The sequence below is a fragment of the Stegodyphus dumicola genome, chromosome X1 (assembly GCF_044657685.1).
Source record: "Stegodyphus dumicola isolate Sdum_Otavi_A_Nest chromosome X1, ASM4465768v1".
Classification (NCBI taxonomy): Eukaryota; Metazoa; Arthropoda; class Arachnida; order Araneae; family Eresidae; genus Stegodyphus; species Stegodyphus dumicola.
Window position 1 is genome coordinate 200,554,084 of NC_140780.1, and position 23,334 is coordinate 200,577,417.

At 32.9% G+C, this 23,334-nt stretch overlaps 1 protein-coding gene across 9 annotated transcripts in view; it reads right to left on the bottom strand.

The window, feature by feature from the left end:
- Positions 1–23,334, bottom strand: part of LOC118202998 (uncharacterized) — a 309,092-nt gene that overhangs the window by 163,617 nt on the left and 122,141 nt on the right. For all 9 annotated transcript variants that reach the window (XR_015038645.1, XR_015038646.1, XR_015038647.1 and 6 more), the window contains one exon: positions 3,374–3,574. Coding sequence is in view for 6 of the 9 variants with exons in the window: in XM_085807995.1 (XP_085664121.1) it covers positions 3,374–3,574 (201 nt within the window). In the remaining 3 variants the exon portion in view is untranslated. The remainder of the gene's footprint in view (positions 1–3,373; positions 3,575–23,334) is intronic.

Sequence of the window (23,334 nt, forward strand, 5' to 3'; positions counted from 1 at the left end):
TGCCATGGTAAAATCATTAAGTTATTTGGAAGCAGAAGTGAAAAATATGCAATGCCCTCAATGGGACTCGAATCTGGACTTCTCAAATACATATCAAGTGTGCTACCATTACACCACAAAGGCATGCTGGAAGAAGCGAGAAAATAGTTTATAACACTTAATTCAACAGCAGTTAAAAAAGAGGAAACAATAACTATATTATATGTAACAGAAAAACTATTAGCAATTTACTTTAGTTTTGAGCACTCTGAATTCATGAATATGTTCATTTAGTTAGATAAATTAGTATTCATAACAAGAACACATTTCAAAACACAAAGAGTAATGTTTTTGTTTATATTACTCTTGAATTTTATAGAGCAATGGGGAACAGAAAATTAATAGACGTGCACTCAATTTATTTTTATGAATGATTTAACTACGTTTTTACATTCCAAATTACGAGGGCTATCCAGAAAGTAGATTACGTTTTGGAATAAAAAAATAAACAAAGTATAGGAAACAAATTTTATTATATACAGATGAAAGCCACACTCAAATACTACTTTTCTACATAGTCACCATACAAATTAAGGCATTTATTGTAGCGATGTACGAGCTTGGAAATTCCTTCGTCGAAAAATTCGGCCGCCTGCGCCTTCAACCACTTCGTTACCTCTTCTTGCCTTCCATCTTGCACAAAACTTGTGGTAACCAAGCTTTTCGCTGATGATTTCGTGCAACAAACTTCGCGAAATTTGTGGAAAACTCAAAGAAAGTTCCGTTATTGTGAAATTTCGATTTTCACGGACTTTAGCATCGACTTTTTCGAGAAGTTCGGCGGTCACTATGCTGGGTCTCCCACTTCGATCTTCGTCGTGAACATTGGTTCGGCCATTTTGAAATCTTATGACCCACTGACGCACTCCACCTTCAGTGATAATGTTGTCCCCATACACTTCACGAAGCTGCCGATAGATTTCTATCGGTTTACAGTTTTTTGCAGTCAGAAACCTTATTACTGAGCGCACCTCGCAGCTCGCGGGATTTTCAATTAACGCAGACATTTCAAACCGTCACAGTATCTGAACGGAGCACAGCACGAACCTCTCACTAGCACGGCTAGATGCAGACTGAGCTGCGCAACGCTCTGACCCCAAGATGGCCGCGCTAGCCCCGCCCCTAGCGGACACAGACGGAAACGTAATCTACTTCCTGGATGGCCCTCGTATGTAAAATTAAATTATATGCAGATGTGAATAAAAATAATTCCTAAATGTTGAGATACCATATCCTATTACCGCTATTACACAATGGACTTTATACCCTTTTTTGTATTTTCCATAGAATTTTTTATTTATTCTGATGGTTTGTGACTGTAATTTTACTACTGTTCAGCAATAAAAAAAAAACTTACCCTTTTTTTAAACAGGGGCCAATTAATTCATCCTTGCTTAGTTAGGAGTTGAAAGCACTTCTAGACTCCAAAACATTTTTTTCCCCCTGCTCATATAAAAGCTTTTAAAAACAAACCAATTTTTAAAATGGAAATGTTTTCTACACTTAGTTCCTTTTCAGACATAGCATCGAGCACCATCTTTTCATGAATTTTGCTTATTTAATAAATTTTGCATCACCACTGCTTTGAATGCCTCAGGAGATAACATAGGAAAATGAAAACAAAGTTGACCATCAGATTCTGGTATTGCTCAGAATAAAATGATGCATGGTGTACAAACTGATATTTAGGTGCTACTGTTGACAGGATATGGAATTCTATTCCAACACAATATCTGTTATAGTTTTACAATTGATTTCATTTATTGAGCTGATTTTTTTTTTCCTTGTGTGAGCGTGTGTGCATGTATTAGTGGTATGAATATTAGGAAATGCATTTTACAACCGAAGTATTAGTTTCTGTCACTCAAACTTCGGAATTTTACAATTTATTGTTTATTAAAATGTCGCTTTATATAAAATTCGATAAAATTAAAAAAGAAATCACAAAAACCACTCATAAAACTTAATACACATATGGTGATCTGTATTTGAATAAGACACAAAGTTCTGTTCTACTGATTTTCTACTACTGTATGTAATTTCTTTGTAAACTTTCTCAAATAATGTATGTTGATATATTTGTATGCTAAACTTCAAACACCCCAAATAAGTTTTCAGTAATTATTCTTTAAATATAAAAAAGGGGGAAACCAAATTTCTGGAATTTAAATGTCACAAGCTGGGTGTAATTCAAGCACTCTGGCAGCAAATATCACAAATCTGCAGAACTGAAGTAACTTATTCTTAGAGTAAGATGAACTGCAAAATAAAGCTAAAACTTTCAATGGTAATGAAGACTTTTATGAGTAAATAGTTAAAGCACACATTTGTGAAGGGTTTCATCATTTTCAATGGGGAAGAATGTCAATGAAACGCCAGCAATGCTTCAGCTATTCTTTTACCTACATACTGGTGAAAATGTTAAAAAAGTTGCTAGGCACTTTACCAGCATTTATTTTATATCACTTCTTACATTATGACAATCAGTAACCATAAAATTTTAAGCACATAACAATTTTGTGCAAAAAAGAAACATCGTGGTTTAGATTTCCCAATTACTCAATCATTTTGTTTTATTCCATGGCAGTAACTTCCATGCTTTCTCTTTCAATGACAGTAATTTTAATATGCGACTTCTTTTACTCCTAATATTTGGCTCTTCTCATTCCATGGCAGTAACTCTGATACATGACACTCTTTATTCCATGGCAATAAAAGGGTTGCTCCATGCATATCCATGGCAGTAATTATTATACAGATTAATGATTTAATATTAAGTTCTAATTTACAATATTCAATCTCTTTAAACATCATGCAGCCAAATCCCTCACAGAACAGCAGTTCATTTCCTCAACTCTATATTTTATATTCTTGCATACAACATGTTCATCATAACAAATTCTTGCATACACACAACTGCATTTTTTTTATCTTAGTAAGTTACACACATAAAGAGCTTTACAGAAAAAAAATTCAGTTGCATAAAGCGTAGCCATTTATCACAATCGTAAAGGCTCTATAAGTCTGTGGCCCTATATACAACATATCACCCAGCCTGCTTGTTTTTATGAAGAAAATTCAGGATTATAAAAAATTACCTGACAATTTTTGAGCCCTCTAAAACTAAAAATATGTTGGTCATATTAATACTTCATATTAGAACCTAATATAAAATATTTTTTGACATTCTTCTATGCACATACACAGTATTTATACACTAATAAAATTTGTATTCTGACAGATGGAATGAAATTTAAATTGAATAGAGTGTACATGCATTTGAACATAAATACAGTACGGAACTTTAATGAAAATTAGGAACTTTTTACTGTACCTTATCAATAATGGACTGCATATGTGATTTATGAGCTGTATCACCATACAGAAGTGAGGACCATTGCTCTGGTGCAATACGTAACCCTGCCTCAGTTGCTATCTGTACTATCTGAGCATCATGCTCCCTTCTAAGAGCTTCATATGTGCGAAACTCTTCCTTTAGCTGCATAAGTGATGAATCTCCTTCCCTTTTCGAAACCTAGGCAGATTTCTGATTTTAAATATATATTTTGTCAAACATATAGTAAACTATATTTCATAAAATTATCGCGGTGTTGTTATAAAGTGAATATATAATGCATAAATAAAATCAATAACTAAAACAACAATACAAAAATTAATTAGCTTAATGGTGACTTCCCTCTTTCTTTCTTTCTTTCTTTCTTTTTTTTTTTTTGGTACAATTTTAAATAACTTAGGTAAAAGGTTTTTTAACTAGCTTTTAAAACACTTTGATTACCATTACAAATTCAGATACAATTTGAGGAAAGAAAAAATTAAAGGGAAAAACTGAAGCTGAATACATCAAATGCAGAAATTTATGAACAAAAATTTGCAAATCAACTCAGTTAAGGTTTTAGAAAAGCTTACAAACTTTTGAAAACTGCAAACACATTTTAGCACCATATACAACTCTCTCTATATATATCTATATAGAAATTTAATATATATATATAGTTGAATTTAACAAATATTCTATCGTTTGTATAAAGATAATTTAAAGCAAATTTAAATATAATTTTTAATTTAAATTTGATTTAAATTAGCTTTATATGAATGATAGAATATTTGTTAAATTCAAATCTCATTCCTCGCAGAAATGGCACAAGAGAATTGATTTAATTTTACTTTTATGAAACAATATATATATATATATATATATATATATATATATACAGTACAAAGTCCGTAATCTGGACGTCCATTATCCGGAATGATCTATAATCCGGATCTCAAAACCACAAACTTACGCATGCATGTTTAATGCGCGTGTCCGCTGCGGATGCACATAAAGCCAGTAAAGCATTTACCCATGTGCGCTTTTGATAGTGAAGAAAGTGACACAGAGGTTACTGAAAACAAAAAGAATTTCCATTGACAAGTTAGTCGGTATTCTCGACACAACAATTACAGGACTTGAATAGTGGAACTTTATAACTGAACAAGAATTTAAGTCTGTTTATAGAATTAAAGAGAAAGTATTAGCACAAAAAACGAAGCAACTTAAACAAATTACATTGAAAGAAATGTTTAATAAATTAAACAAATAAATATTAAGCCTTTTTTTTTTTTGTAAATTTTGATACCCTTTAGATCATAATTGCTCTTATTTCATAAATTACAGTTTCTTATTTTTAATTGTATAATTTCTGCATGCCATCTTACCAGATTTAAATTGATGATCTATAATCCGGAAAGACCCGTAATCCGGAATCGCCGAAGTCCCAAAGAGTCCGGATTATGGACTTATTATATATATATGATATTTTGGCAGTCGGGCACATCAGTGAAGGTTGGCATCAAAATACGGGCACGGTTAAGTGGCTAACAGTAGAAATAATGACATCGAAAGATTTCATTTTTTAAAACTCCATATCTTTATTCACTTAAAATGGCAGATCATTATTCCTTTTGATATTTCAAGATTGCCTATGTGATAGTAATTTAGACTAAATGCGATTAATTTTAAATTTACTGAGTGATATTATTCAAACAAAGACAGATGGAAAGAGCAGAAGCATATTACAATGGCAGGCAGAGAAAAGCAATCTTGGAAAACCAAAAGGAATAATGATCTGCCGTTTTAAGTGAATAAAGATATGGAGTTTTAAAAAATGAAATCTTTCGGTGTCATCATTTCTGCTGTCAGCCACTCACCCATTTTTGAATTTTGATGCCAAGCTTCATTGATGCGCCCAACTACCAAAATATCACTATAAAAAATAACCGGTAGGATTGTAACTGGTTTTTGGCATTGAACAGTTTATCAGTATTTTATTTATAAGTTCGAGGCCAAAAGCATGGACCTATTTATAGCAAAGTGAAATTCATGTTAATCGCATCGTTTTTGTTCTGTGATATGTTTTTCGCACACTGAATGCCAGTATTCAAAGATCAGGTAATATATTTGCTGTATCATTAATAGTGTAATATTCTTTAAAGGAAAAACCCTTGGGGTTAATGAATAGTTAACTAAGTGTAATTTTTGATAATTATTATGTTACACTCGTTAAGTTTTTGGTATTGATCAAACTTATTTATTGTACTTTTATTTATATATATATTGTTAATAAATTGGTTAAGTTTAAAACTTTTGTCTTCTGTGTCTGCACAGTATATAAACCTTAGGCAGCTTCTATTGCTATTTCTGCTAAATGTTTTTATAACTTTAAACTTTGGTTTTGCATCATTTTGGTTATGGGCCCAGCCCCTGAGTTATATCTAGTGCAGACTTTTGAAATTTAAAAATTAATTTAGGACTTAAGAGACTGAGGTGGTGGTTTTTGTTGAATTTCAAATATGGCTACTGTTAATGTTATGCACAGTATTGCTAAACTTGATGCATATAACTACTTTACATGGTCTAAAGATATGAAGTTTGTCTTAAAGGAGAAAAATGCTTGGCCTTTGGTTAAAGGTATTGGAAAATGTCCTGATTTAAATGATGTTAAGGGTATTACAAAAGAAATTGTTGCCGACTATCAAAATAGAAGTCGTTTGGCATTATCATTGATTTATATGAATGTAAGCCCTGAATATACGAACTTAATATGTGAAATAGATGATCCTGTAATTGCATGAGATATGCTTGCCAAATTCATTCAGCCAGATTATCGAGCTAGACATATGTCTTTGTTTTCAGAGTTCTTAAATTGTAAATTTAAGTCAAATGAAAGTATTAGTTTCTTTTCTTCCAGATTAAAACGAATTACTGAACACTTGGCTGATATTAATCAAGTTGTAAGACATGTCTATATATGTTTTCAATTTCTTAGGTTTCTTCCAGAAAAATATGATCAGGTAGTTCAGAATGTTTTGAGGTGGCCAAATGAAAAATTTATATTTAAAAATATTGAACTGGAAATACTTGCAGAGAAAACGCGTTTTAATTTAAGGGATATAGATAGGAAAAATTCTAATAAGACCACTTTGAACTTCTATAGTCTTATTAGAATAAAGTACTCACTTTGAACCCAAATTTAAGCAAAATAAAGGGTTCAAGTGTTATAAATGTGGCGGTACAGGTCATATACAAAAGTACTGTAGAATGAAAGGTAATTTTTCCAGATCACCCTCGCCTGCTTCTTCTGTATCCTCAGCTGTATCTAGTGGTAATAAAACATCTCCTAAACGTAAGTCTAAACCCAAGTTATGTAAAGGTAAAAATAATTCCCATGTTGAGTCCTTTTTCATAGCTCAAGTTTATGTTAACAACTTGGAGGAAAATGATGATAGTTGGATTTTTGATACTGCTGCATCTCATCATTTTTGTAAAAATTGTGAATTGTACGATACTTTTTCTCCTGTGAAGAATGAGAACATGCTAGTAGCTGTTGATGTGGCAACTTTTCCAATTCATGGGAAAGGCACTGTTAAAATGAAATTTGGGGATAGAATTATTTTGTTTAAAGATTTTTTATACTCACCTGAACTGAGACGAAATTTAATATCTGGACCTAAAATGGATATTAATGGAGCAAGATTTTATGGTAAAAATGGGCAAATTAAAATTACTAATGATGAAAATGAAACTATTTTTAAGACTAAGTTGATAGGATGTAATTATCACGCATTCCTGAAAATACTGAAAAAGGGGGGCAAATCTGTGAAACTTGAAGCATCCATAGTTCAACATAACAATAGTGAATTATGGCATGGTCGGTTTCGTCATATAAATTATGATGCTATTGTCAGGACTAGTAAGAGACATTAAATTCGAGGTCTTCCTGTGTTAAAGAATTTACCTAATTCGTTTTGTGAACATTGCCAAATCAATAAGCAAAAACGAATTTCCTACAGACCTTTAGAAGGTATTCAAGTGAAGAAACCACTTGAAAGGGTTTTTTCTGATGTATGGGGACCTATTAATATGCCAGGTAGGAATAATGAACATTATTTCATTTCCTTTATTGACGAATATTCTCATTATGTGGAAGTGAACCCCACTGTAGAGAAAAGCCAGGTATTTGAAGTCTTTGAAAGGCATATAGCACGTGCTGAAAGATGTCTGAACCTTAAGTTGAAATACTTTAGAACTGACAATGGACGAGAATATGACAATAAGCAATTCAGGACATACTGTAATAAAAATGGAGTAAAGCACGAATTCACAGATATATACACTCCGGAACAAAATGGAGTTTGTGAGAGATTTAATCAAACAGCTCTCAACAATGTACGTGCAATTTTACATGATAGTGGTATGAGTCCTGAATTTTGGTCAGATGCAGGAATGTTTTTTGCATATTCATTTAACAGAATTTGTCATAAAGGTCAAGATAGAACCCCATTCGAATTGTATACTAAGTGAAAACCATCAGTGCGTCACCTTAAGGCATTTGGAACGATTGCCTATGTGGGAATTCCAAAAGCTAAAAGAAACTCTAAGCTTGATCCAAAGGAAACGAAAGGCCGATTAATTGGATACAGTGTAAGAACAAAAGGATACAAAATTTGGTTGGAAAATGAACGAAAAGTAGTAGAAACCCTAAACGCTACTTTTAAAGAGTCAGTTGGAATGCAGAGAAGTTGCTGTGGAACTGCACTGGGCACCCTTCTTGATTTGGAATTTGAAGAGAGGGACGAGTTCCAATCTATTAATACTCCAGTTGGCTATTTCCCTGAAATGGAGGAAAGAATTGATACCAGTATACCCTCTTCTATACCTAGCACTGACACTCAATCTACATTGAGACAGGTAACTTGGCTTTGTAAACCTGTTCCAAGGCCAGACGGCACTCGTATGGATGTGTACTATTTTGAGAAGGGGTCTAATCAAAGACTACGATCACCAAATGATGTGGTTAAGTATTGCACTGTGAATAATATTCAGTATGATCCTACCTTGTTTGATTTCAAGGGAGGCAATACTTATAATGGTGAAATCGACCCAACCCAACTGGTACTCCTTCAACGTCATATACCCAAGATAGCTGACTACAGGTTTCAATTCCAAACATTTATAACCAAGCAATGAAATCCACAGAAAAGGATAAATGGATAGAGGCGATGGAAGAGGAAATGGCCAACACGCAAAAGCATAAGGTATGGCATCTTGTTCCACTTCGTAAAGTCAAGACTCCACTAGGTTGCAGGTGGATTTTCAACATTAAACGTGACGAATTTGGAAACATTGTTCATTTTAAAGCTCGTTTAGTGGCTCAGGGTTATCGGCAAATTAAATACGATACCTATGATAAAACCTACTCTCCTGTAGTTAACTTTTCAGTAACAAAGCTCTTTTTCCCTCTCCTGGTTGAACACCTTGGATGAGCGACGTAAAGTGTGATGTAAAAAGTGCCTATCTCTACGCTCCTTTATCTGAGGAAATTTACATGTCCCAACCTCAGGATTATGTAGAGCGAAATAAAGAAACTTTTGTGTGTCATTTAGATAGGGCCTTGTATGGTCTGCATCAGAGTTGACGATTATGGTACTACGAGTTAGATAGAACACTATGTAACCTAGGGTTTACCAAGTTTGAGTGGTGTAATTGTGTCTATCGATTTAAAGATTTTGTCATTCTGTTGGTTTATGTTGATGATATTGTTGTGTTCGGAAAAAGTGAAGTTCAGGCTAAACGGATATAAAAAGTTCTGAGTTTACATTTTGATTTGAAAATTTTGGGTAAAACAAGAAAGCTCTTGGGTGTAGAATTTGAATATGAGAACAACAGTGTCCTGATTCATCAGCAATTATATATAGAAGACATAGTTAATCGATTCATGTCTTTTAAAATACAAATTACTTCCCTTCCAATAGTTAAAGGTGTGAAATACTCAAAGTCTCAAAGTACCAGTACACAAGAAGAAACGACTGAGATGATAAATTATCCTTATAGAAATGTTTTAGGATGCCTATCATTTCTTTGCAATCGTACTCATCTGGATATAGCCTATGCTGTTAATATATTTTCTCAGTTTCAAAGCAATCCTGGTAGTTTCAAAGGGAAGGATTGCTTAAACTTTTAGGATATGTTTCAAATACCAGACACCACAAACTTAAACTGGTATGCAAGGAACTGAAGCTCAATATATATTCAGATTCGGATTTTGCTTCAAGCAGAGACGATATGGTGTCTATTGGCAGACAAAAGCTTTTTTGGAAGAATCACCTGTCTCTTGGCGTACATTTAAAGAAAGGAGAGTGAGTTTGTCCACTATGGAGGCTGAATTTATTTCCATGATTGAATCAGCAACAGAATTGGTTTGGTTTAAAAACATTTTGGATGAATGCATTCAGTTTAAAATTGCAAGTAACTATGTTTCAAAACCTATATTGTTTGCAGATAACATGGATGCTATAAGTTTTACAAAATCACCCATCAGGGAAATTTTTGATCTAAAATATGTTCCAAGCAAAGATAATCTGGCTGATTCCATGACAAAACCGCTGACTAAACATAACTTGATAAGACTTTGTGAACCAATTTTCTTGAAATTTCTTTTCGTGTGTATTTAACTTAAAATTAAGAGTTTTGTTTAGATATTTGAAGTTGTGATTTCCGGTGAGTAACGTTCCTGTTTCACGAAGGCAGCATCTTTAATACAAGTGTTTTTCCAGGTCTAGCAGCATTGTATATCCAAGCTGTGATTTTCCATGAGCAACTACAGTGAGTGGCTTTTGCCAGTTCAAGTGCACTCAATGTTTAGTTTAATTTTTCAGCTGCCTTCTTGGCCAAAACCATGGACCTATTTATAGCGAAGTGAAATTCATGTTAATCGCATCGTTTTTGTTCTGTGATATGTTTCTCGCATATTGAATGCCAGTATTCAAAGATCAGGTAATATATTTGCTGTATCATTAATAGTAACCCCTTGGGGTTAATGAATAGTTAACTAAGTGTAATTTTTGATAATGATTATGTTACACTCCTTAAGTTTCAGGTATTGATCAAACTTATTTATTGTATTTTTATTTTTATATATATTGTTAATAAATTGATTAAGTTTAAAACTTTTGTCTTCTATGTCTGCACAGTATATAACCTTAGGCAGCTTCTATTGCTATTTTTGCTAAATGTTTTTATAAATTTAAACTTTGCTTTTGCATCAGGAAACACAAGAAGTATCATCAGAACTAACCGTGCATTCTAAATGTGCGGTGAGCCAAAAGTCATCTTGAGAGGCTGGTGGTATGGGAAGAGGGGTGGGATACTTACAGACCCATCCTCCTGGGGTTCTCTTCTTCAAAATTGAGGGTGAAATTGAGCAAACTCGTAATGTCACCTATATGGTGTCCAAGGCTCTTGCCAATGACAGGTGCAATCATTCCTCCTTGCCACAAAGAATTTCATAGGCTTGTTGTGATATCAGAGAAGTGAGATTGGTCACAACAGAATTAATGAAAAGGCAAAATTTTTAAAAGAATCAAGAGAAACTCATTTGAAAAATCTATTGAGAAAAACTACAAATTATCCCTAGTATTTGCAGATCTTTTTTATATGACTGTCAGTTATTCGCAATCCCAACATGTTTTCAATAAAGAGTAAAACCAATATATAATGAAATAACCCACTAACAGCCTACCAGCGCACAAGCAGTAAAATCGCTGAACACTGGTAGTTCGGTCTGAGGTTTGAATACTGCAGACGGGCTGGCTGCATGAGCAATTTCATGGTTTTCCCCATGTGTACTGTGTATACAAGCCAGTTTCCATTAGAAAGTCCTCCACAAAGGCATCCCTCCCCTTAGGCAGATAGCCCTAGTGTGCTTTGACATAATTAAATAAACCAAAATAACCCAACCCACTAACTGTAAGAATAATTTGAATGCATCCTATTTTTATGATTAAGTTCATTAAATTACCTCACAGTAAATATCAGTTCAGCATTCAAAATTTTTATTAGCATAGTTTAAAATTGATTTTTTTCCAATACTCAGGCAATTTTAATGATATTCAAGACATTCTCTAAAATGACATCAAACAATCTTTTCATGATCATCAGGCTTAAAGTCATTTTAGACAATAATTCTTAATGGAGTATTTATTAATGTTAATGGAGTAATGGGATAATTAATAGTAGTAATAACAGTTAATGGGAGTATTATTCAAAAGTTCATAATTTAAATTATATTTAACTGGAAACCAAACATCACAATTCGGAAATTTCCTTTCATGAAATACATTCACTCACTCATTAGTTCAGGATCCTAGAAAGTAATGTTTCACACCCATTCTTAGAATTCACAAATAATTAAATAGATAGTCACTGAAAGTCACAGATAATATATAATCACAAAAAATTAGTTAAACAGATAGACACAGATAGTTATTGAAAGCTTTGCAAAGGGAGCAATGACATTTCTGTCTCAAATTGCATGAGGGTAGGTACTAAATAAGAAAATCTGCTCAACTGCACAGACTCATGATCCAAGTTTCATAGCTCACAAAAGATGTAATGACGCAAACAAAGACTTCAGGTTTGCTACACTACTGAGTTAAATCAGAAATATACAGGGTGGTTATAATAGAAGTCCCACTTTGAAATAGTCATAAAAAGAAAACTACTGGACCAAATGTTATCAAACTTAGTAATTGTGTCAAGGAGGTCATGAGAATTTATTTTCCATGAAAAAAAGAAAAAGTTTGAAAACTCGATCACCAGGGATGAAATGGTGCTGTATGCAATATTGTTAAACGAAATAAGGATCAGTGTCTAACTTAACCTTTTTGTTACATGGGTTTAACATGTTGTATACCCTTAAGAAAAACTGACCTAAACAGAATTGCCATTTAAAGGCATTAAAAGTGATAAAAGTCAAGTGCACCATCCATGTAATGGAGAAATCCATGCGTGAAAAACCACAAATTAGCAATTAGAAAATGTGAGATCACAAATCAGTCGGAGAAGTGTGTGCAATCCGGAAAATCCTTTTCTTACAGATCACTAATTCGTGATTTCTGAAGCCTGAATTTGGCCCTAAGACATGAAGGTAAACGTTTTTAATTGTTTCTAAAATGAAACTGTTTGTGGGTCTATGTAAAACCGCAATGGCTTGTAATTGGCTTACAGCAAGAAGAAGCAAATGATTAATGCAAATAATCTAAACAATTTGGCCGAATTGAAAAATGTGATACACCAAAATGCCCGTAACTTTCTTCCTGATATGCTAAGAGCTGCTTCTGAAAATGCATTAATACGATTTAACTTGTTTTCGGAAAATGGTGGAAGCTACATTAAACATGCTTCTAACACGTTCCAGAAACCATTAAACACATTTTAAACCGATGTCTTCACATCTTATTTAGTTTAACAAACTGCATACTGATCCATTTGCCCCTGGTGGCGAGTTTAACCTTTTTTTTTCACGGAAAATAAATTCCCATGACCTCTTTTACATGATTACCAAGTCTGATAACATTTGGTCCAGTAGTTTTCCTTTTATGACCAAAGTGGAATATTAATTATAACCATCCTGTATTTTTTGTTATTGGAATATCATTTTGATGAACGAATTCCATCATGGTGATATTTAAAATTCTACTTTACATGTAGAAGACAAAAGTATGCAATATAGTCCTGAAAAATCAAATTTCTCCAAAAATTTTAAGGAGACGAAAACAAAATTTGGTACATATTCGTTATTAAGACGAAATAATACAGCGTTTCTTAACTTCAACAGAATTTTATAGATATATTTTGTGCAGCTGCAGATTTTTTCAGCACTTCACTGCATGTGAGCAAACATCGAGTTACAGGCACACATTTGTTAACAAGCCATTCTGAAACACTATGACTGAGGTGCTTGATGCCATTCGCTCACGGTACATCTGGTACTGAACCTGTTACCCAGCCAGAGACCATCCAAGTTCATCACCACACGTCAAAGCACCAAACCTTTTCATTTTTAAAGTCCTTTGACCTTAAATTAAGAACAAAATTTGACACTGGTGCACAACAGGCAGTTAATCTTTTTATCAAATGGTCCAAGAAACACAAGCTTATCATTCTTTGTCTAAGAATAAGGAATGCTAATCAGTCAAAGAAGGAAGTACTTGTGTGCTCCCTGGATGGATCTTGATGGAAAACTATCAAAATAGATGACTGAAATACTTATGCATGATTACTGATGATTGTCTAACCTGGCATGATCATATAATGCACATAAAACAATGCTTGCACAAACCATCAAAGTTCCTGAATACAACCACAGCTACTAAGTGGAGAGTATCATCACAGACTTATTCAAAATGCTGGTATCAGAGTCTAGCAGAATAAGCAGCAATACATGGGGGTTCTAATGGGGTTACAATATTACCAAGAAAATGTTACAACAGCTTAGCTCTGTGCAATGTTCCTTTCTTCTGAGCATCTGTCAGGAATATTGCACTTCCCAACCAGTAATCTAAATATGACTGCTGGACTTCTCACTTCACTTATTCGCATAGCATGATAGTGCTCTGGTATGCATATTATGACTCAAAACCAATACAAATATGTGGAAGTAATTTTATCTCTACACAGACTATAAACACATGTTCAGGGTATGTTAACATACTGATATTGTCATATCACATGGCAGAATTTAATATTACAAAGAACTGAGAGCACCATCTTTCCTGGAGCCATATGCTATTTAAATGGAAGGCTCAAAGGCAGAACAGGAAATGGCTTTTGTGTGAACATACTACTTTCTTGAACATGAAATCTGGATCAAAATAATTCAATGTCTTAGGCAGAAATGGGTGCATTAAGAGCAGCTACGCAACTCTGTCTTAAAACTCACCACTTCATGCTAATCTATACAAACTCAATATCTGGCTTGCATGTCATTTAAGGAAGATTTTAAAAAAATATTGTCAAGGAAATTCAAAAGCTTTTGATCTCCCAGTGATATAACATGAGACAACTCCAGTGTGTCTCGGCTAACTGGGGTCTTTGGCAATGGAGAAGCAGCTCCCACATATATACCATTCACTAAACTGTGTGTGAAGATAACTACAAAACCTTAATTAATGGAGCAATATGAGATCTGGGATGATGAAGGATGAGTAGAAGAGTGTATGCTTTTGTACCAAAAATGAGTGAAAAGCTACATAGCAGTATATCCGAACTCAGAGAGTTTCACACATCATGGCCCATATAAGATTATCTATATTATTTCGATCTTCAGGACAGAAATGCGTGCACATGTGGAGAGGTTGGAAATCCTAACCACTATTTATTCTAACATTTATTTTGTTTGTATTATATCAACCTATGTTCACACCAAATTTTATTAAACACCGTCCCATAGTTCTCGAGATCGTAGACCAAATATGAAAATTCTCTTCATTATTCAACCAGTGTACTTTTAAGGGCCATTAATGAAAAAAATCAAGAACCTATCAGCAAATGGGAACTGAATAAATTCAATTAAAGATATTATCTATGGCTGAACTTCACTTTTGTTCACACTTTTTTTCACATTTCACTTATGACACACTGAGCAACAAAATCTAGAAATGGCAACACTTTAAGAATTTAGGACACACCATGGAAGCAGAATTTAAGACCTAGAGAGATTGCATCAAGTGGAAAAATGCCTGGTGCCAGTTCTGTTTATAATGCACTGAGACATATAAGATTAACCTTTTAAATGGGCAGTTTTCAATGTCTTTATAAATAGAAAAATTCCTTTCTGTAAATATCTGTCCATGTGATAAGATTAGAAGCCTTTTTGATCTTCTCCATGTTTGCGCCTAGCGAAAAATAGAGAAAATAAAGGGAAGATAAACATGTTAAGGCCCATATCACACGGCGGTTTGTTTCGGAAGGACAACTGTTTCGGACAACTTTTCTGCCTGGTTTAGTACTGAGCAAAAGATGCTCGATTTTTTGCTTCTGTTCGGCAAAAGTTGCAGGTTGTTCATTTTCAACCAATCAGCTATCAGCTTCGAATCCCTCATCATCATCATCAACCAAAACAACATTCAAGATGGCGGACTGCAATGGTAGCAAGTGGTGTACAGAAATCGAAGCTGAACTTATTGAAGAAGTGAGGCAAAGGCGATGTTTATGGGATATTACAGATCCCAGTTACACCAAAAAACTTCTGAAGCGGAATGCATATATCACAATCGCTCAGCATCTCGCAGACAAATGGCCTGAATATGGACATACGTTTATGCCTGGTAAGTTTATTATTGCATTTTGTGCTGTTAATTAAATATAAACATTTACTATGTATATATAAATATATCATTTGATGTTTTTCATGTTACGTAAGCATAATTATGTAAAGAAAAGTATGTATTTTACATTCGCGATATATGGGCAAACACTTGTAAAACACAGGCGGCTTTGTCGCCAAAACGAATGCCAAATTTTCGCTGAATCATGTTTGTAAACATTATCGTGATTCATGGTATTCACCGCGTTAACTTACCAGGTGAATTAAAAAATTTACTTATTGGAATAGCGTGTGACGCAATTACTTCCATACCCTTAATATCTGTTTTGGTATTTCTACACTCGTATGAAAATGATTTATTTATGCATATGGGTATAATCTATATTGCAAAGGAGCATATTTTACTAAATTGCAATGGATCACCCGAAAAGATGTAGCTAAGAATAAAAACCTTTAAATTTCCGAATATAATTGTACCAGTTAAAACTTAGAAATCTGATTTTTATTTCAGAAACAGATTTTCTGGTAAAATTATTATTTAAAAAGTAAATAAGGAAAGTTAAATTTAAGCAGAGCTGACTAAAACTTTAATTGATCAATATCTGAATAATATTTTAGACTATAAAAAGAAATGTATACTGCTTTTTGAGATTTCTAATAAATAAATAAAAAAAAAGATAGATAAATAAATAAATAAATATACACCTATGTGTCCTTTGAAAAATATTCAGTTAAATTTAAAAATATGTTTAAATCTAATAAAGGCCCTGTCAGGGATATAAATTTTTGAAAAGAAACAATCTTATACTGCAGTGTTTACTGAAATTTAGAGTGGCTGAGAATATTAATATATAGACATTTTTAATTTATGCATTTCTTTATATAAGCATATTTAAAAATATGTTTACAAATCTAATATTTATGTATATTTGTACATTATGTAATATACGTACACTGGTGAAATAAATTAAGAGAATTTTTATATTTGATCTATGATCTCCAAAACTAGTGGACGGCCTGTTTTTCTGCTGACTCGGCCTACACACATGTGTATGCTTATGTATTTGCCCTACAACACTTGCATTTTTATCCAGATGAAGTGGTTATTCTTTCAGTTCAGTTCTTTTCATGCAATTCGATAAAATATACAAATTCTCTTAATTTATTTCACCAGTGTACATTACATGTATTTCATTATTAGTAAATTTGGTGCATACAACTTCATTTGTGAAATAAGGTATACTCATTTATATATACATGCATGAATTATATATATATATTTATTTTCTTTTATGAAAGTAGAATATTCCTGTGAAATTTTTTATAATTTTTTACGGCATCGGCTTTGAATTTTTTTTAAAACTAAATATGGATAGTAATTCATATCTTCCATAAATCTATGGCAGTGAATCGGAAGATCAATTTATGTTCATACAAACAAGATTAAAAATATAATCAGGGGTAAAAAAGCAAACAAAAAAATTCTGAAAGCTTTCAGATTTTACATTACATTCAAAGGGGTGTTTTGGATAAAAAATTTCATTAAAGTCTGACAAAATATGAAATAAATTACAACAAAATTCGAGCTTCCAGGGGGAATGGAGGGCTACATTATTCAAAATTTGATGGCTCTAGCTATCATTGTTTTTTCAGAATGCAAGAAATGTATACATTCATTCATACAGATTCTTCATTATTACTTTTCTTAAATATAAAATAGGGTGATAATATTTGGTGGCGACAGTTTTAAAAGTGATTTTGCGTTTTTAGTAATATGATGCAAAATACCGTTTTGAAATTAATAGCCGTTCTGGGCTAATGCACCTTTGGGCAAATGATTTGTCAGAAATTACAAGAAAATGGCAGCTGTGTTAAACATCTATATGCAGGTATACAAATGTAATATGCATATATACAATTAAATGCATATAAAATTATATCTACATATGTTACATATGTACATATGTGATAAGGTGTCCTCATTTTTAGATGCATGTATGAATAAAAGCATACTTACAGACATATGTATTTCTATAAAACATATATATATGTCATTTTATATTGATGCAATTATATATATATGTGCATATTATATTTACATACCAGCAGATGCACAGCTGCAGCTTCTGTCAAATTATTTTTTATCATGTTTTTATTTTATTTACCACTAATTATATTTTTTAATTTATTTGTGTTAACATAGATTGATCTTCAGATCCACTCCTTATATTGCCACAGATTATAAACCCCTTTCTACAAAATCTGTTAGAATTAATAATACTACATAGAATAAAATTGTTCCATTTTACAGAGACTGTGATGACAAAATTTCAGAACCTCAGGACATATTTTAGGAAGGAAAGAAAAAAGGCGAAGCTGTTTAAAAGTGGAACAGGATCCACTGGATTTGTTCCAAAGTGGGAACGTTATGTACGGCTTCAATTTTTAGACGACTCTTTTACTGCTATGGCCAGTTGTAGCAATATGGATAATTCATCTGAGTGTATTGTAATGGTAATTTTTAAATCTATACATTTTTTATATTAAAAATACTATCCATTAAATTAGCAAATTTATATGTGTGCTGTAATATAAAAATCATACAATGTTTCTTTCTCTGTGTTTACGGCTCATGTGAAATTTAAAATTTTTTATCATTTGCCACTCTGGATTCATATCTTGGCAATCAGGGTGGTTGCATGTTTGTTTTGCCCAAGTGTTCCAGTTTCTCTTTCGGAAATCTACCATGAAGCCACCTCTGAGATGTATAGTCCTTGCAGAATCTACCATATTCAATAAAACAAATTTAAAAAAAACATATAAAAGTAATGAAATGAAATTTGAAAGGTTTCAGTGTTTTAATTACGCCTAAAGGCATGTTTTTTATCATTTCGTGTGTTACCTTTATTTATTAAATATCATGCTCTTCACACTTAAACCATAAATTTCAGTTCAAGAGCAATATCTCAAAATAATTTTAAAATGACCATATTTTTAGAATTTCTGATACACAGAGTCGTAGCTAGGGTTTTCAGTAGGTGCTTGCCAAGGATGGAAAACATTTAATTCTAAAATGTCGTAACATCAGTTTTGCCCCCCTTGGATTCTGCGCCCGGGGACAGATGGCCCCCCCCTTGCCCCCTCTAGCTACGCCGCTGATGATACAGTCTCCCATGCTGGAGATTAAAATGTTTTTCCTGTACAATGTTGCCATTGCTTGCTTTGAAATTCTTGAATTTGTTAATCATAAATTCGATAAAAGTTTTACAAAATTAAATCAATAATGGGACAAATTTCAAATTTAGGCTTCCAGATGCCCATATTCATAGAGGATTACGTTATTGAAAATTTGATGGCCTTAGGTACCATTGCTTTATCACACTGTGAGAAACATATATTTATGCAGATTCTTCATTATTTAATTTCTTTAAATATCATACAGGGTGATAATATTTGGTGGCAACAATTTGAAAAGTGAAACAAAGCTTATATTGAATCAACGCAAAATGCGAAAATGAAATTAGTAGTCATTCTGGACAAATTGATTTTGGATTGATAAACATGGTTTGAATTTATTTTACTCTGGTATCCTTCAGATCCTTTGCCACAAGAACCTATTAACCTACCTCAAATTTACATAGTCATCTATTTTAATTTAACTATTTTACTATTCCCATAATTTTAAGTCTAAGCACTTTATTCCTTTTATTAAATAACTTTATTCGTAATGTTAGTTGAATCGGATTTATTGTTCATTAATTAACACGTTGACTGCCAACTACGAGATAACTCGTAGATTGCGTTCTTTTCTAGGACGGCAACTACGAATTATCTCGCACTATGTTTACTTGCCATTTTTGTGCAGCTACGATTAAACTCGGAATATATCAGTGCTAATATTGATAGATTGCTTCTGGGAAAAGAAAAAAAAATCAATGCTAGCTTGCATAAACAGAAAATTTATTAAAAAATTAACAAAAAATATAATTATAAAAATTAATAACATATGATTAAATAGATTTGGCTTTTCGGACCGGAATCCGAAAAGTGCCATGGCCATCAACATGTTAATAGAGTTGATAATATTCATTTTTTAAATATTCTTTTTCTTTCAGAATTTTGTTCAAGAAACTGAAACGTTTTCAGAAAGTGTTCTTCCTCCTACAAGCACAGAAGAAACATGCAATCTATTAGAAACCCCCAAAATGTCTGGAAGTCAATTGGTTGCTCCAGGCACAAGCAAAAAAAGAAAAAAACCTGAAGATGAATTTTTTACTACAATGACAAAATGTCTAAAAAACATAACAGAAGAGAAAGATGTGAACGACTTGTTTGGAGCGTATGTTGCTGGTCAGCTGAAGACAGTAAAGTGTCCTGCTGATCAGGAACTGTTACGGATGAAAATTCAAAATTTGACTTATGAATTCAAATATCCACAATAAAATTCTGTTAAACGTGAATATACTTGTTTATTTATTTCTAATATTTTCTCTTTTTAATTATAAATTTGCAGTAATTTCATGGCAGTCATTAATAGATGAACTATAATAAAGTGATTCACTGTTTTTATGTGTGTTTGTATATATGATTAAGAATATACTAGAGGCTTTAATAAATTATTAATAATTAGGAACTACTTGAGATATACATGAGTTTTTATTGGAACATGCAAAATAATTTCAAACATGCCTTAGTGTATGTCACACATGGCTTCTTGCCAGGGAATGGATCCAATACCATTAAAATAATTGCAAAATCTATCTCTGACATCTTTTGTCTCCTGCGAACCATTGCGTGCACTTCGCTGCAATGAAATAAATTTAGAAGTACTTTCGTTCCATGTTCCTTTTCTTATACAATTATTTTCGAAATCCTCAGTATCTAAACTATGTTCAGGAGTGTATAAATTTGTTGTTTCTTTTTTGCTGTGCAACAGGTTGTGCAGACAGCAAGCTGCCAAAAAAGTATTGAGCCTTTTGTGGCGATGTCAATATTGTTGTTCCGAAAAGTCGAAATCTGGCAGCTAGAATGCCAAATGCATTTTCTACAATTCTTCTTGCTCGTGACAGTCTGTAATTAAAAATTCTTTTTTCTTTTGTGAGATGCCTTCCAGGATATGGCTTCATAATGTATTGGGTTAGTGGAAAAGCATCATCTGCCACTATGACATATGGAACATTAACATCTGTTCCTGGCAAAGAGTTTGGTGCTGGCAAAAATAATTCATCCCTTTCAACCAGTGATTTTAATTTACTTTTGTCCCAAACACCTCCATCACTAATTCTTCCATTCATTCCTACATCAACATATATGAATTTTAAGTTAGCATCAAGCAGTGCAAGTAAGACAATACTGAAATAACCCTTATAGTTATAGTACGTTGAACCAGAACCAGGTGGTGGTTTAATTTTAATGTGCTTGCCATCTAGGGCACCAAAACACATTGGAAAACTCCACTTTAAATAAAAATCTGTAGCGATTTCTTCCCAATGCTTGTTTGACGTAGGCGTGTCCATGTATTCAGCTTTCAAGACATCATACAGCGCTTTACACACAGCTGGCAAGATACCCGAGATAGTATTTTGGGCAATTCTAAACTGATATGCCAATGAGCTCTGAGTTTCTCCTGAAAAATAACAACAGAATTAACTGCATGTTATCTCTTCTTTCATTTTAAATAAGAATCAGCTCATATTTTTAATAATTTAATATATCGGACACTTACCTGTGGCTAGAAATCGAAGAGTGATAACCTTTCTCCAGCTGGTATAGATAATCTCATTTGTGTATCTTGTTTAGATATTATTGGCGAAACCAGGCTTAAAATTTCCTCAAATGTTGCAGTATCCATCCGCAGCCATCTTCGATAGCCTTCAGTGTCCTAAAAATTTAATAATTAACATTATTAAACTTCTAAGCAATGGCTAAGTTAATTACAGTTCATACCTTTAAAAGTCTGTATTTATGACCAAAACATCAAAAGCACAAACAATGAATATGTATTTAATGCTTATATCTATACAATCATTTAAGTAGATGTAAATTTCCTTGACATAAAACATGCCAAAATATACTAAAATATAAGAAAGTTTGAATTTGAAGCAAATATCTTTAAAATGCAAAACTGATAAATACCGGGTGATCAAAAAGTCAGTATAAATTTGAAAACTTAATAAATCACGGAATAATGTAGATAAAGAGGTAAAAATTGACACACGTACTTAGAATGACATGGGGTTTTATTATAACAAAAAAAAAAAAAAAAAAAAAAAATACCATTATCGGGCCTTTTTTCTTCGAGGAAATGAGTGATTCTGGTTTTGTAACTGCTATCGTGACGGGTGAGAGGTACGCTGATATGTTACAGAATCGCATCGTCCCCAGCCTGGCTGATAAACACCTGCTGGAACGTACGATTTTTATGCAGGATGGCGCTCCACCCCATATTGCTAGACGCGTGAAAGATCTCTTGCGCGCGTCGTTTGGTGATGATCGTGTGCTCAGCCGCCATTTTTGTCATGCTGGCCTCCCAGGTCCCCAGACCTCAGTCCGTGCGATTATTGGCTTTGGGGTTACTTGAAGTCGCAAGTGTATCGTGATCGACCAACATCTCTAGGGATGCTGAAAGACAACATCTGACGCCAATGCCTCACCATAACTCCGGACATGCTTTACAGTGCTGTTCACAACATTATTCCTCGACTACAGCTATTGTTGAGGAATGATGGTGAGCATATTGAGTATTTCCTGTAAAGAACATCATCTTTGCTTTGTCTTCATTTGTTATGCTAATTATTGCTTTTTTGATCGGATTATTGCTTTTCTAATAAAACCCCATGTCATTCTAAGTATGTGTGTCAATTTTTACCTTTCTATCTACATTATTCCATGATTTATTAAGTTTTCAAATTTATACTGACTTTTTGATCACCCAGTATATTATATACATCATAAAAATCTAAAGAAATTCCTGAAATTTATCATATGCAGTTGTATTATAACTGCAACAGATTAAAAATTGCAATAATTGCTAGGGAACTTAGTTGAATTTATAAGGAAGTTATAGCTGAGATAGGATGAATGTAAAATTTCAAAGAATATGGCACTTTTTGCTAGACTAACAGTATTATATAAAATTAATTACATGAGTGCAGCCTAGATATGGTGGAATTAATAAAGTTCCAGAGATTACTAAAGGTACTCTATATAAAAGGCTTTTGTATAAACATAATATTTATATTACTTGAAGCATGGGGAAAAATATATAAGTTGAAATGTATTTTTAACAGTAAATTCTGTGTTGGAAGTAAAACAGGCACTCTTCTGTTATCGGAACTGGATTCAGGTAATGTATGTATATGTGCTTGTGTGTATGAATATATGCATTCATTGCCTGCATGTATATAAGTATGTATGTGTGTGTATACATATACATAAATATGTACATATAAAATCTATACACGTGTGCATGCATACATACATTCTGAATCCAGTCCCATTAACAGAAGAGTACTGAATATTTGAACAATTAATTATTTACACGAGAATCAAATATAATCAGATATAATAACAAATATATAAAAATAATTAACATGATTTAACGAGGAATGCCAAATTGCTTTAA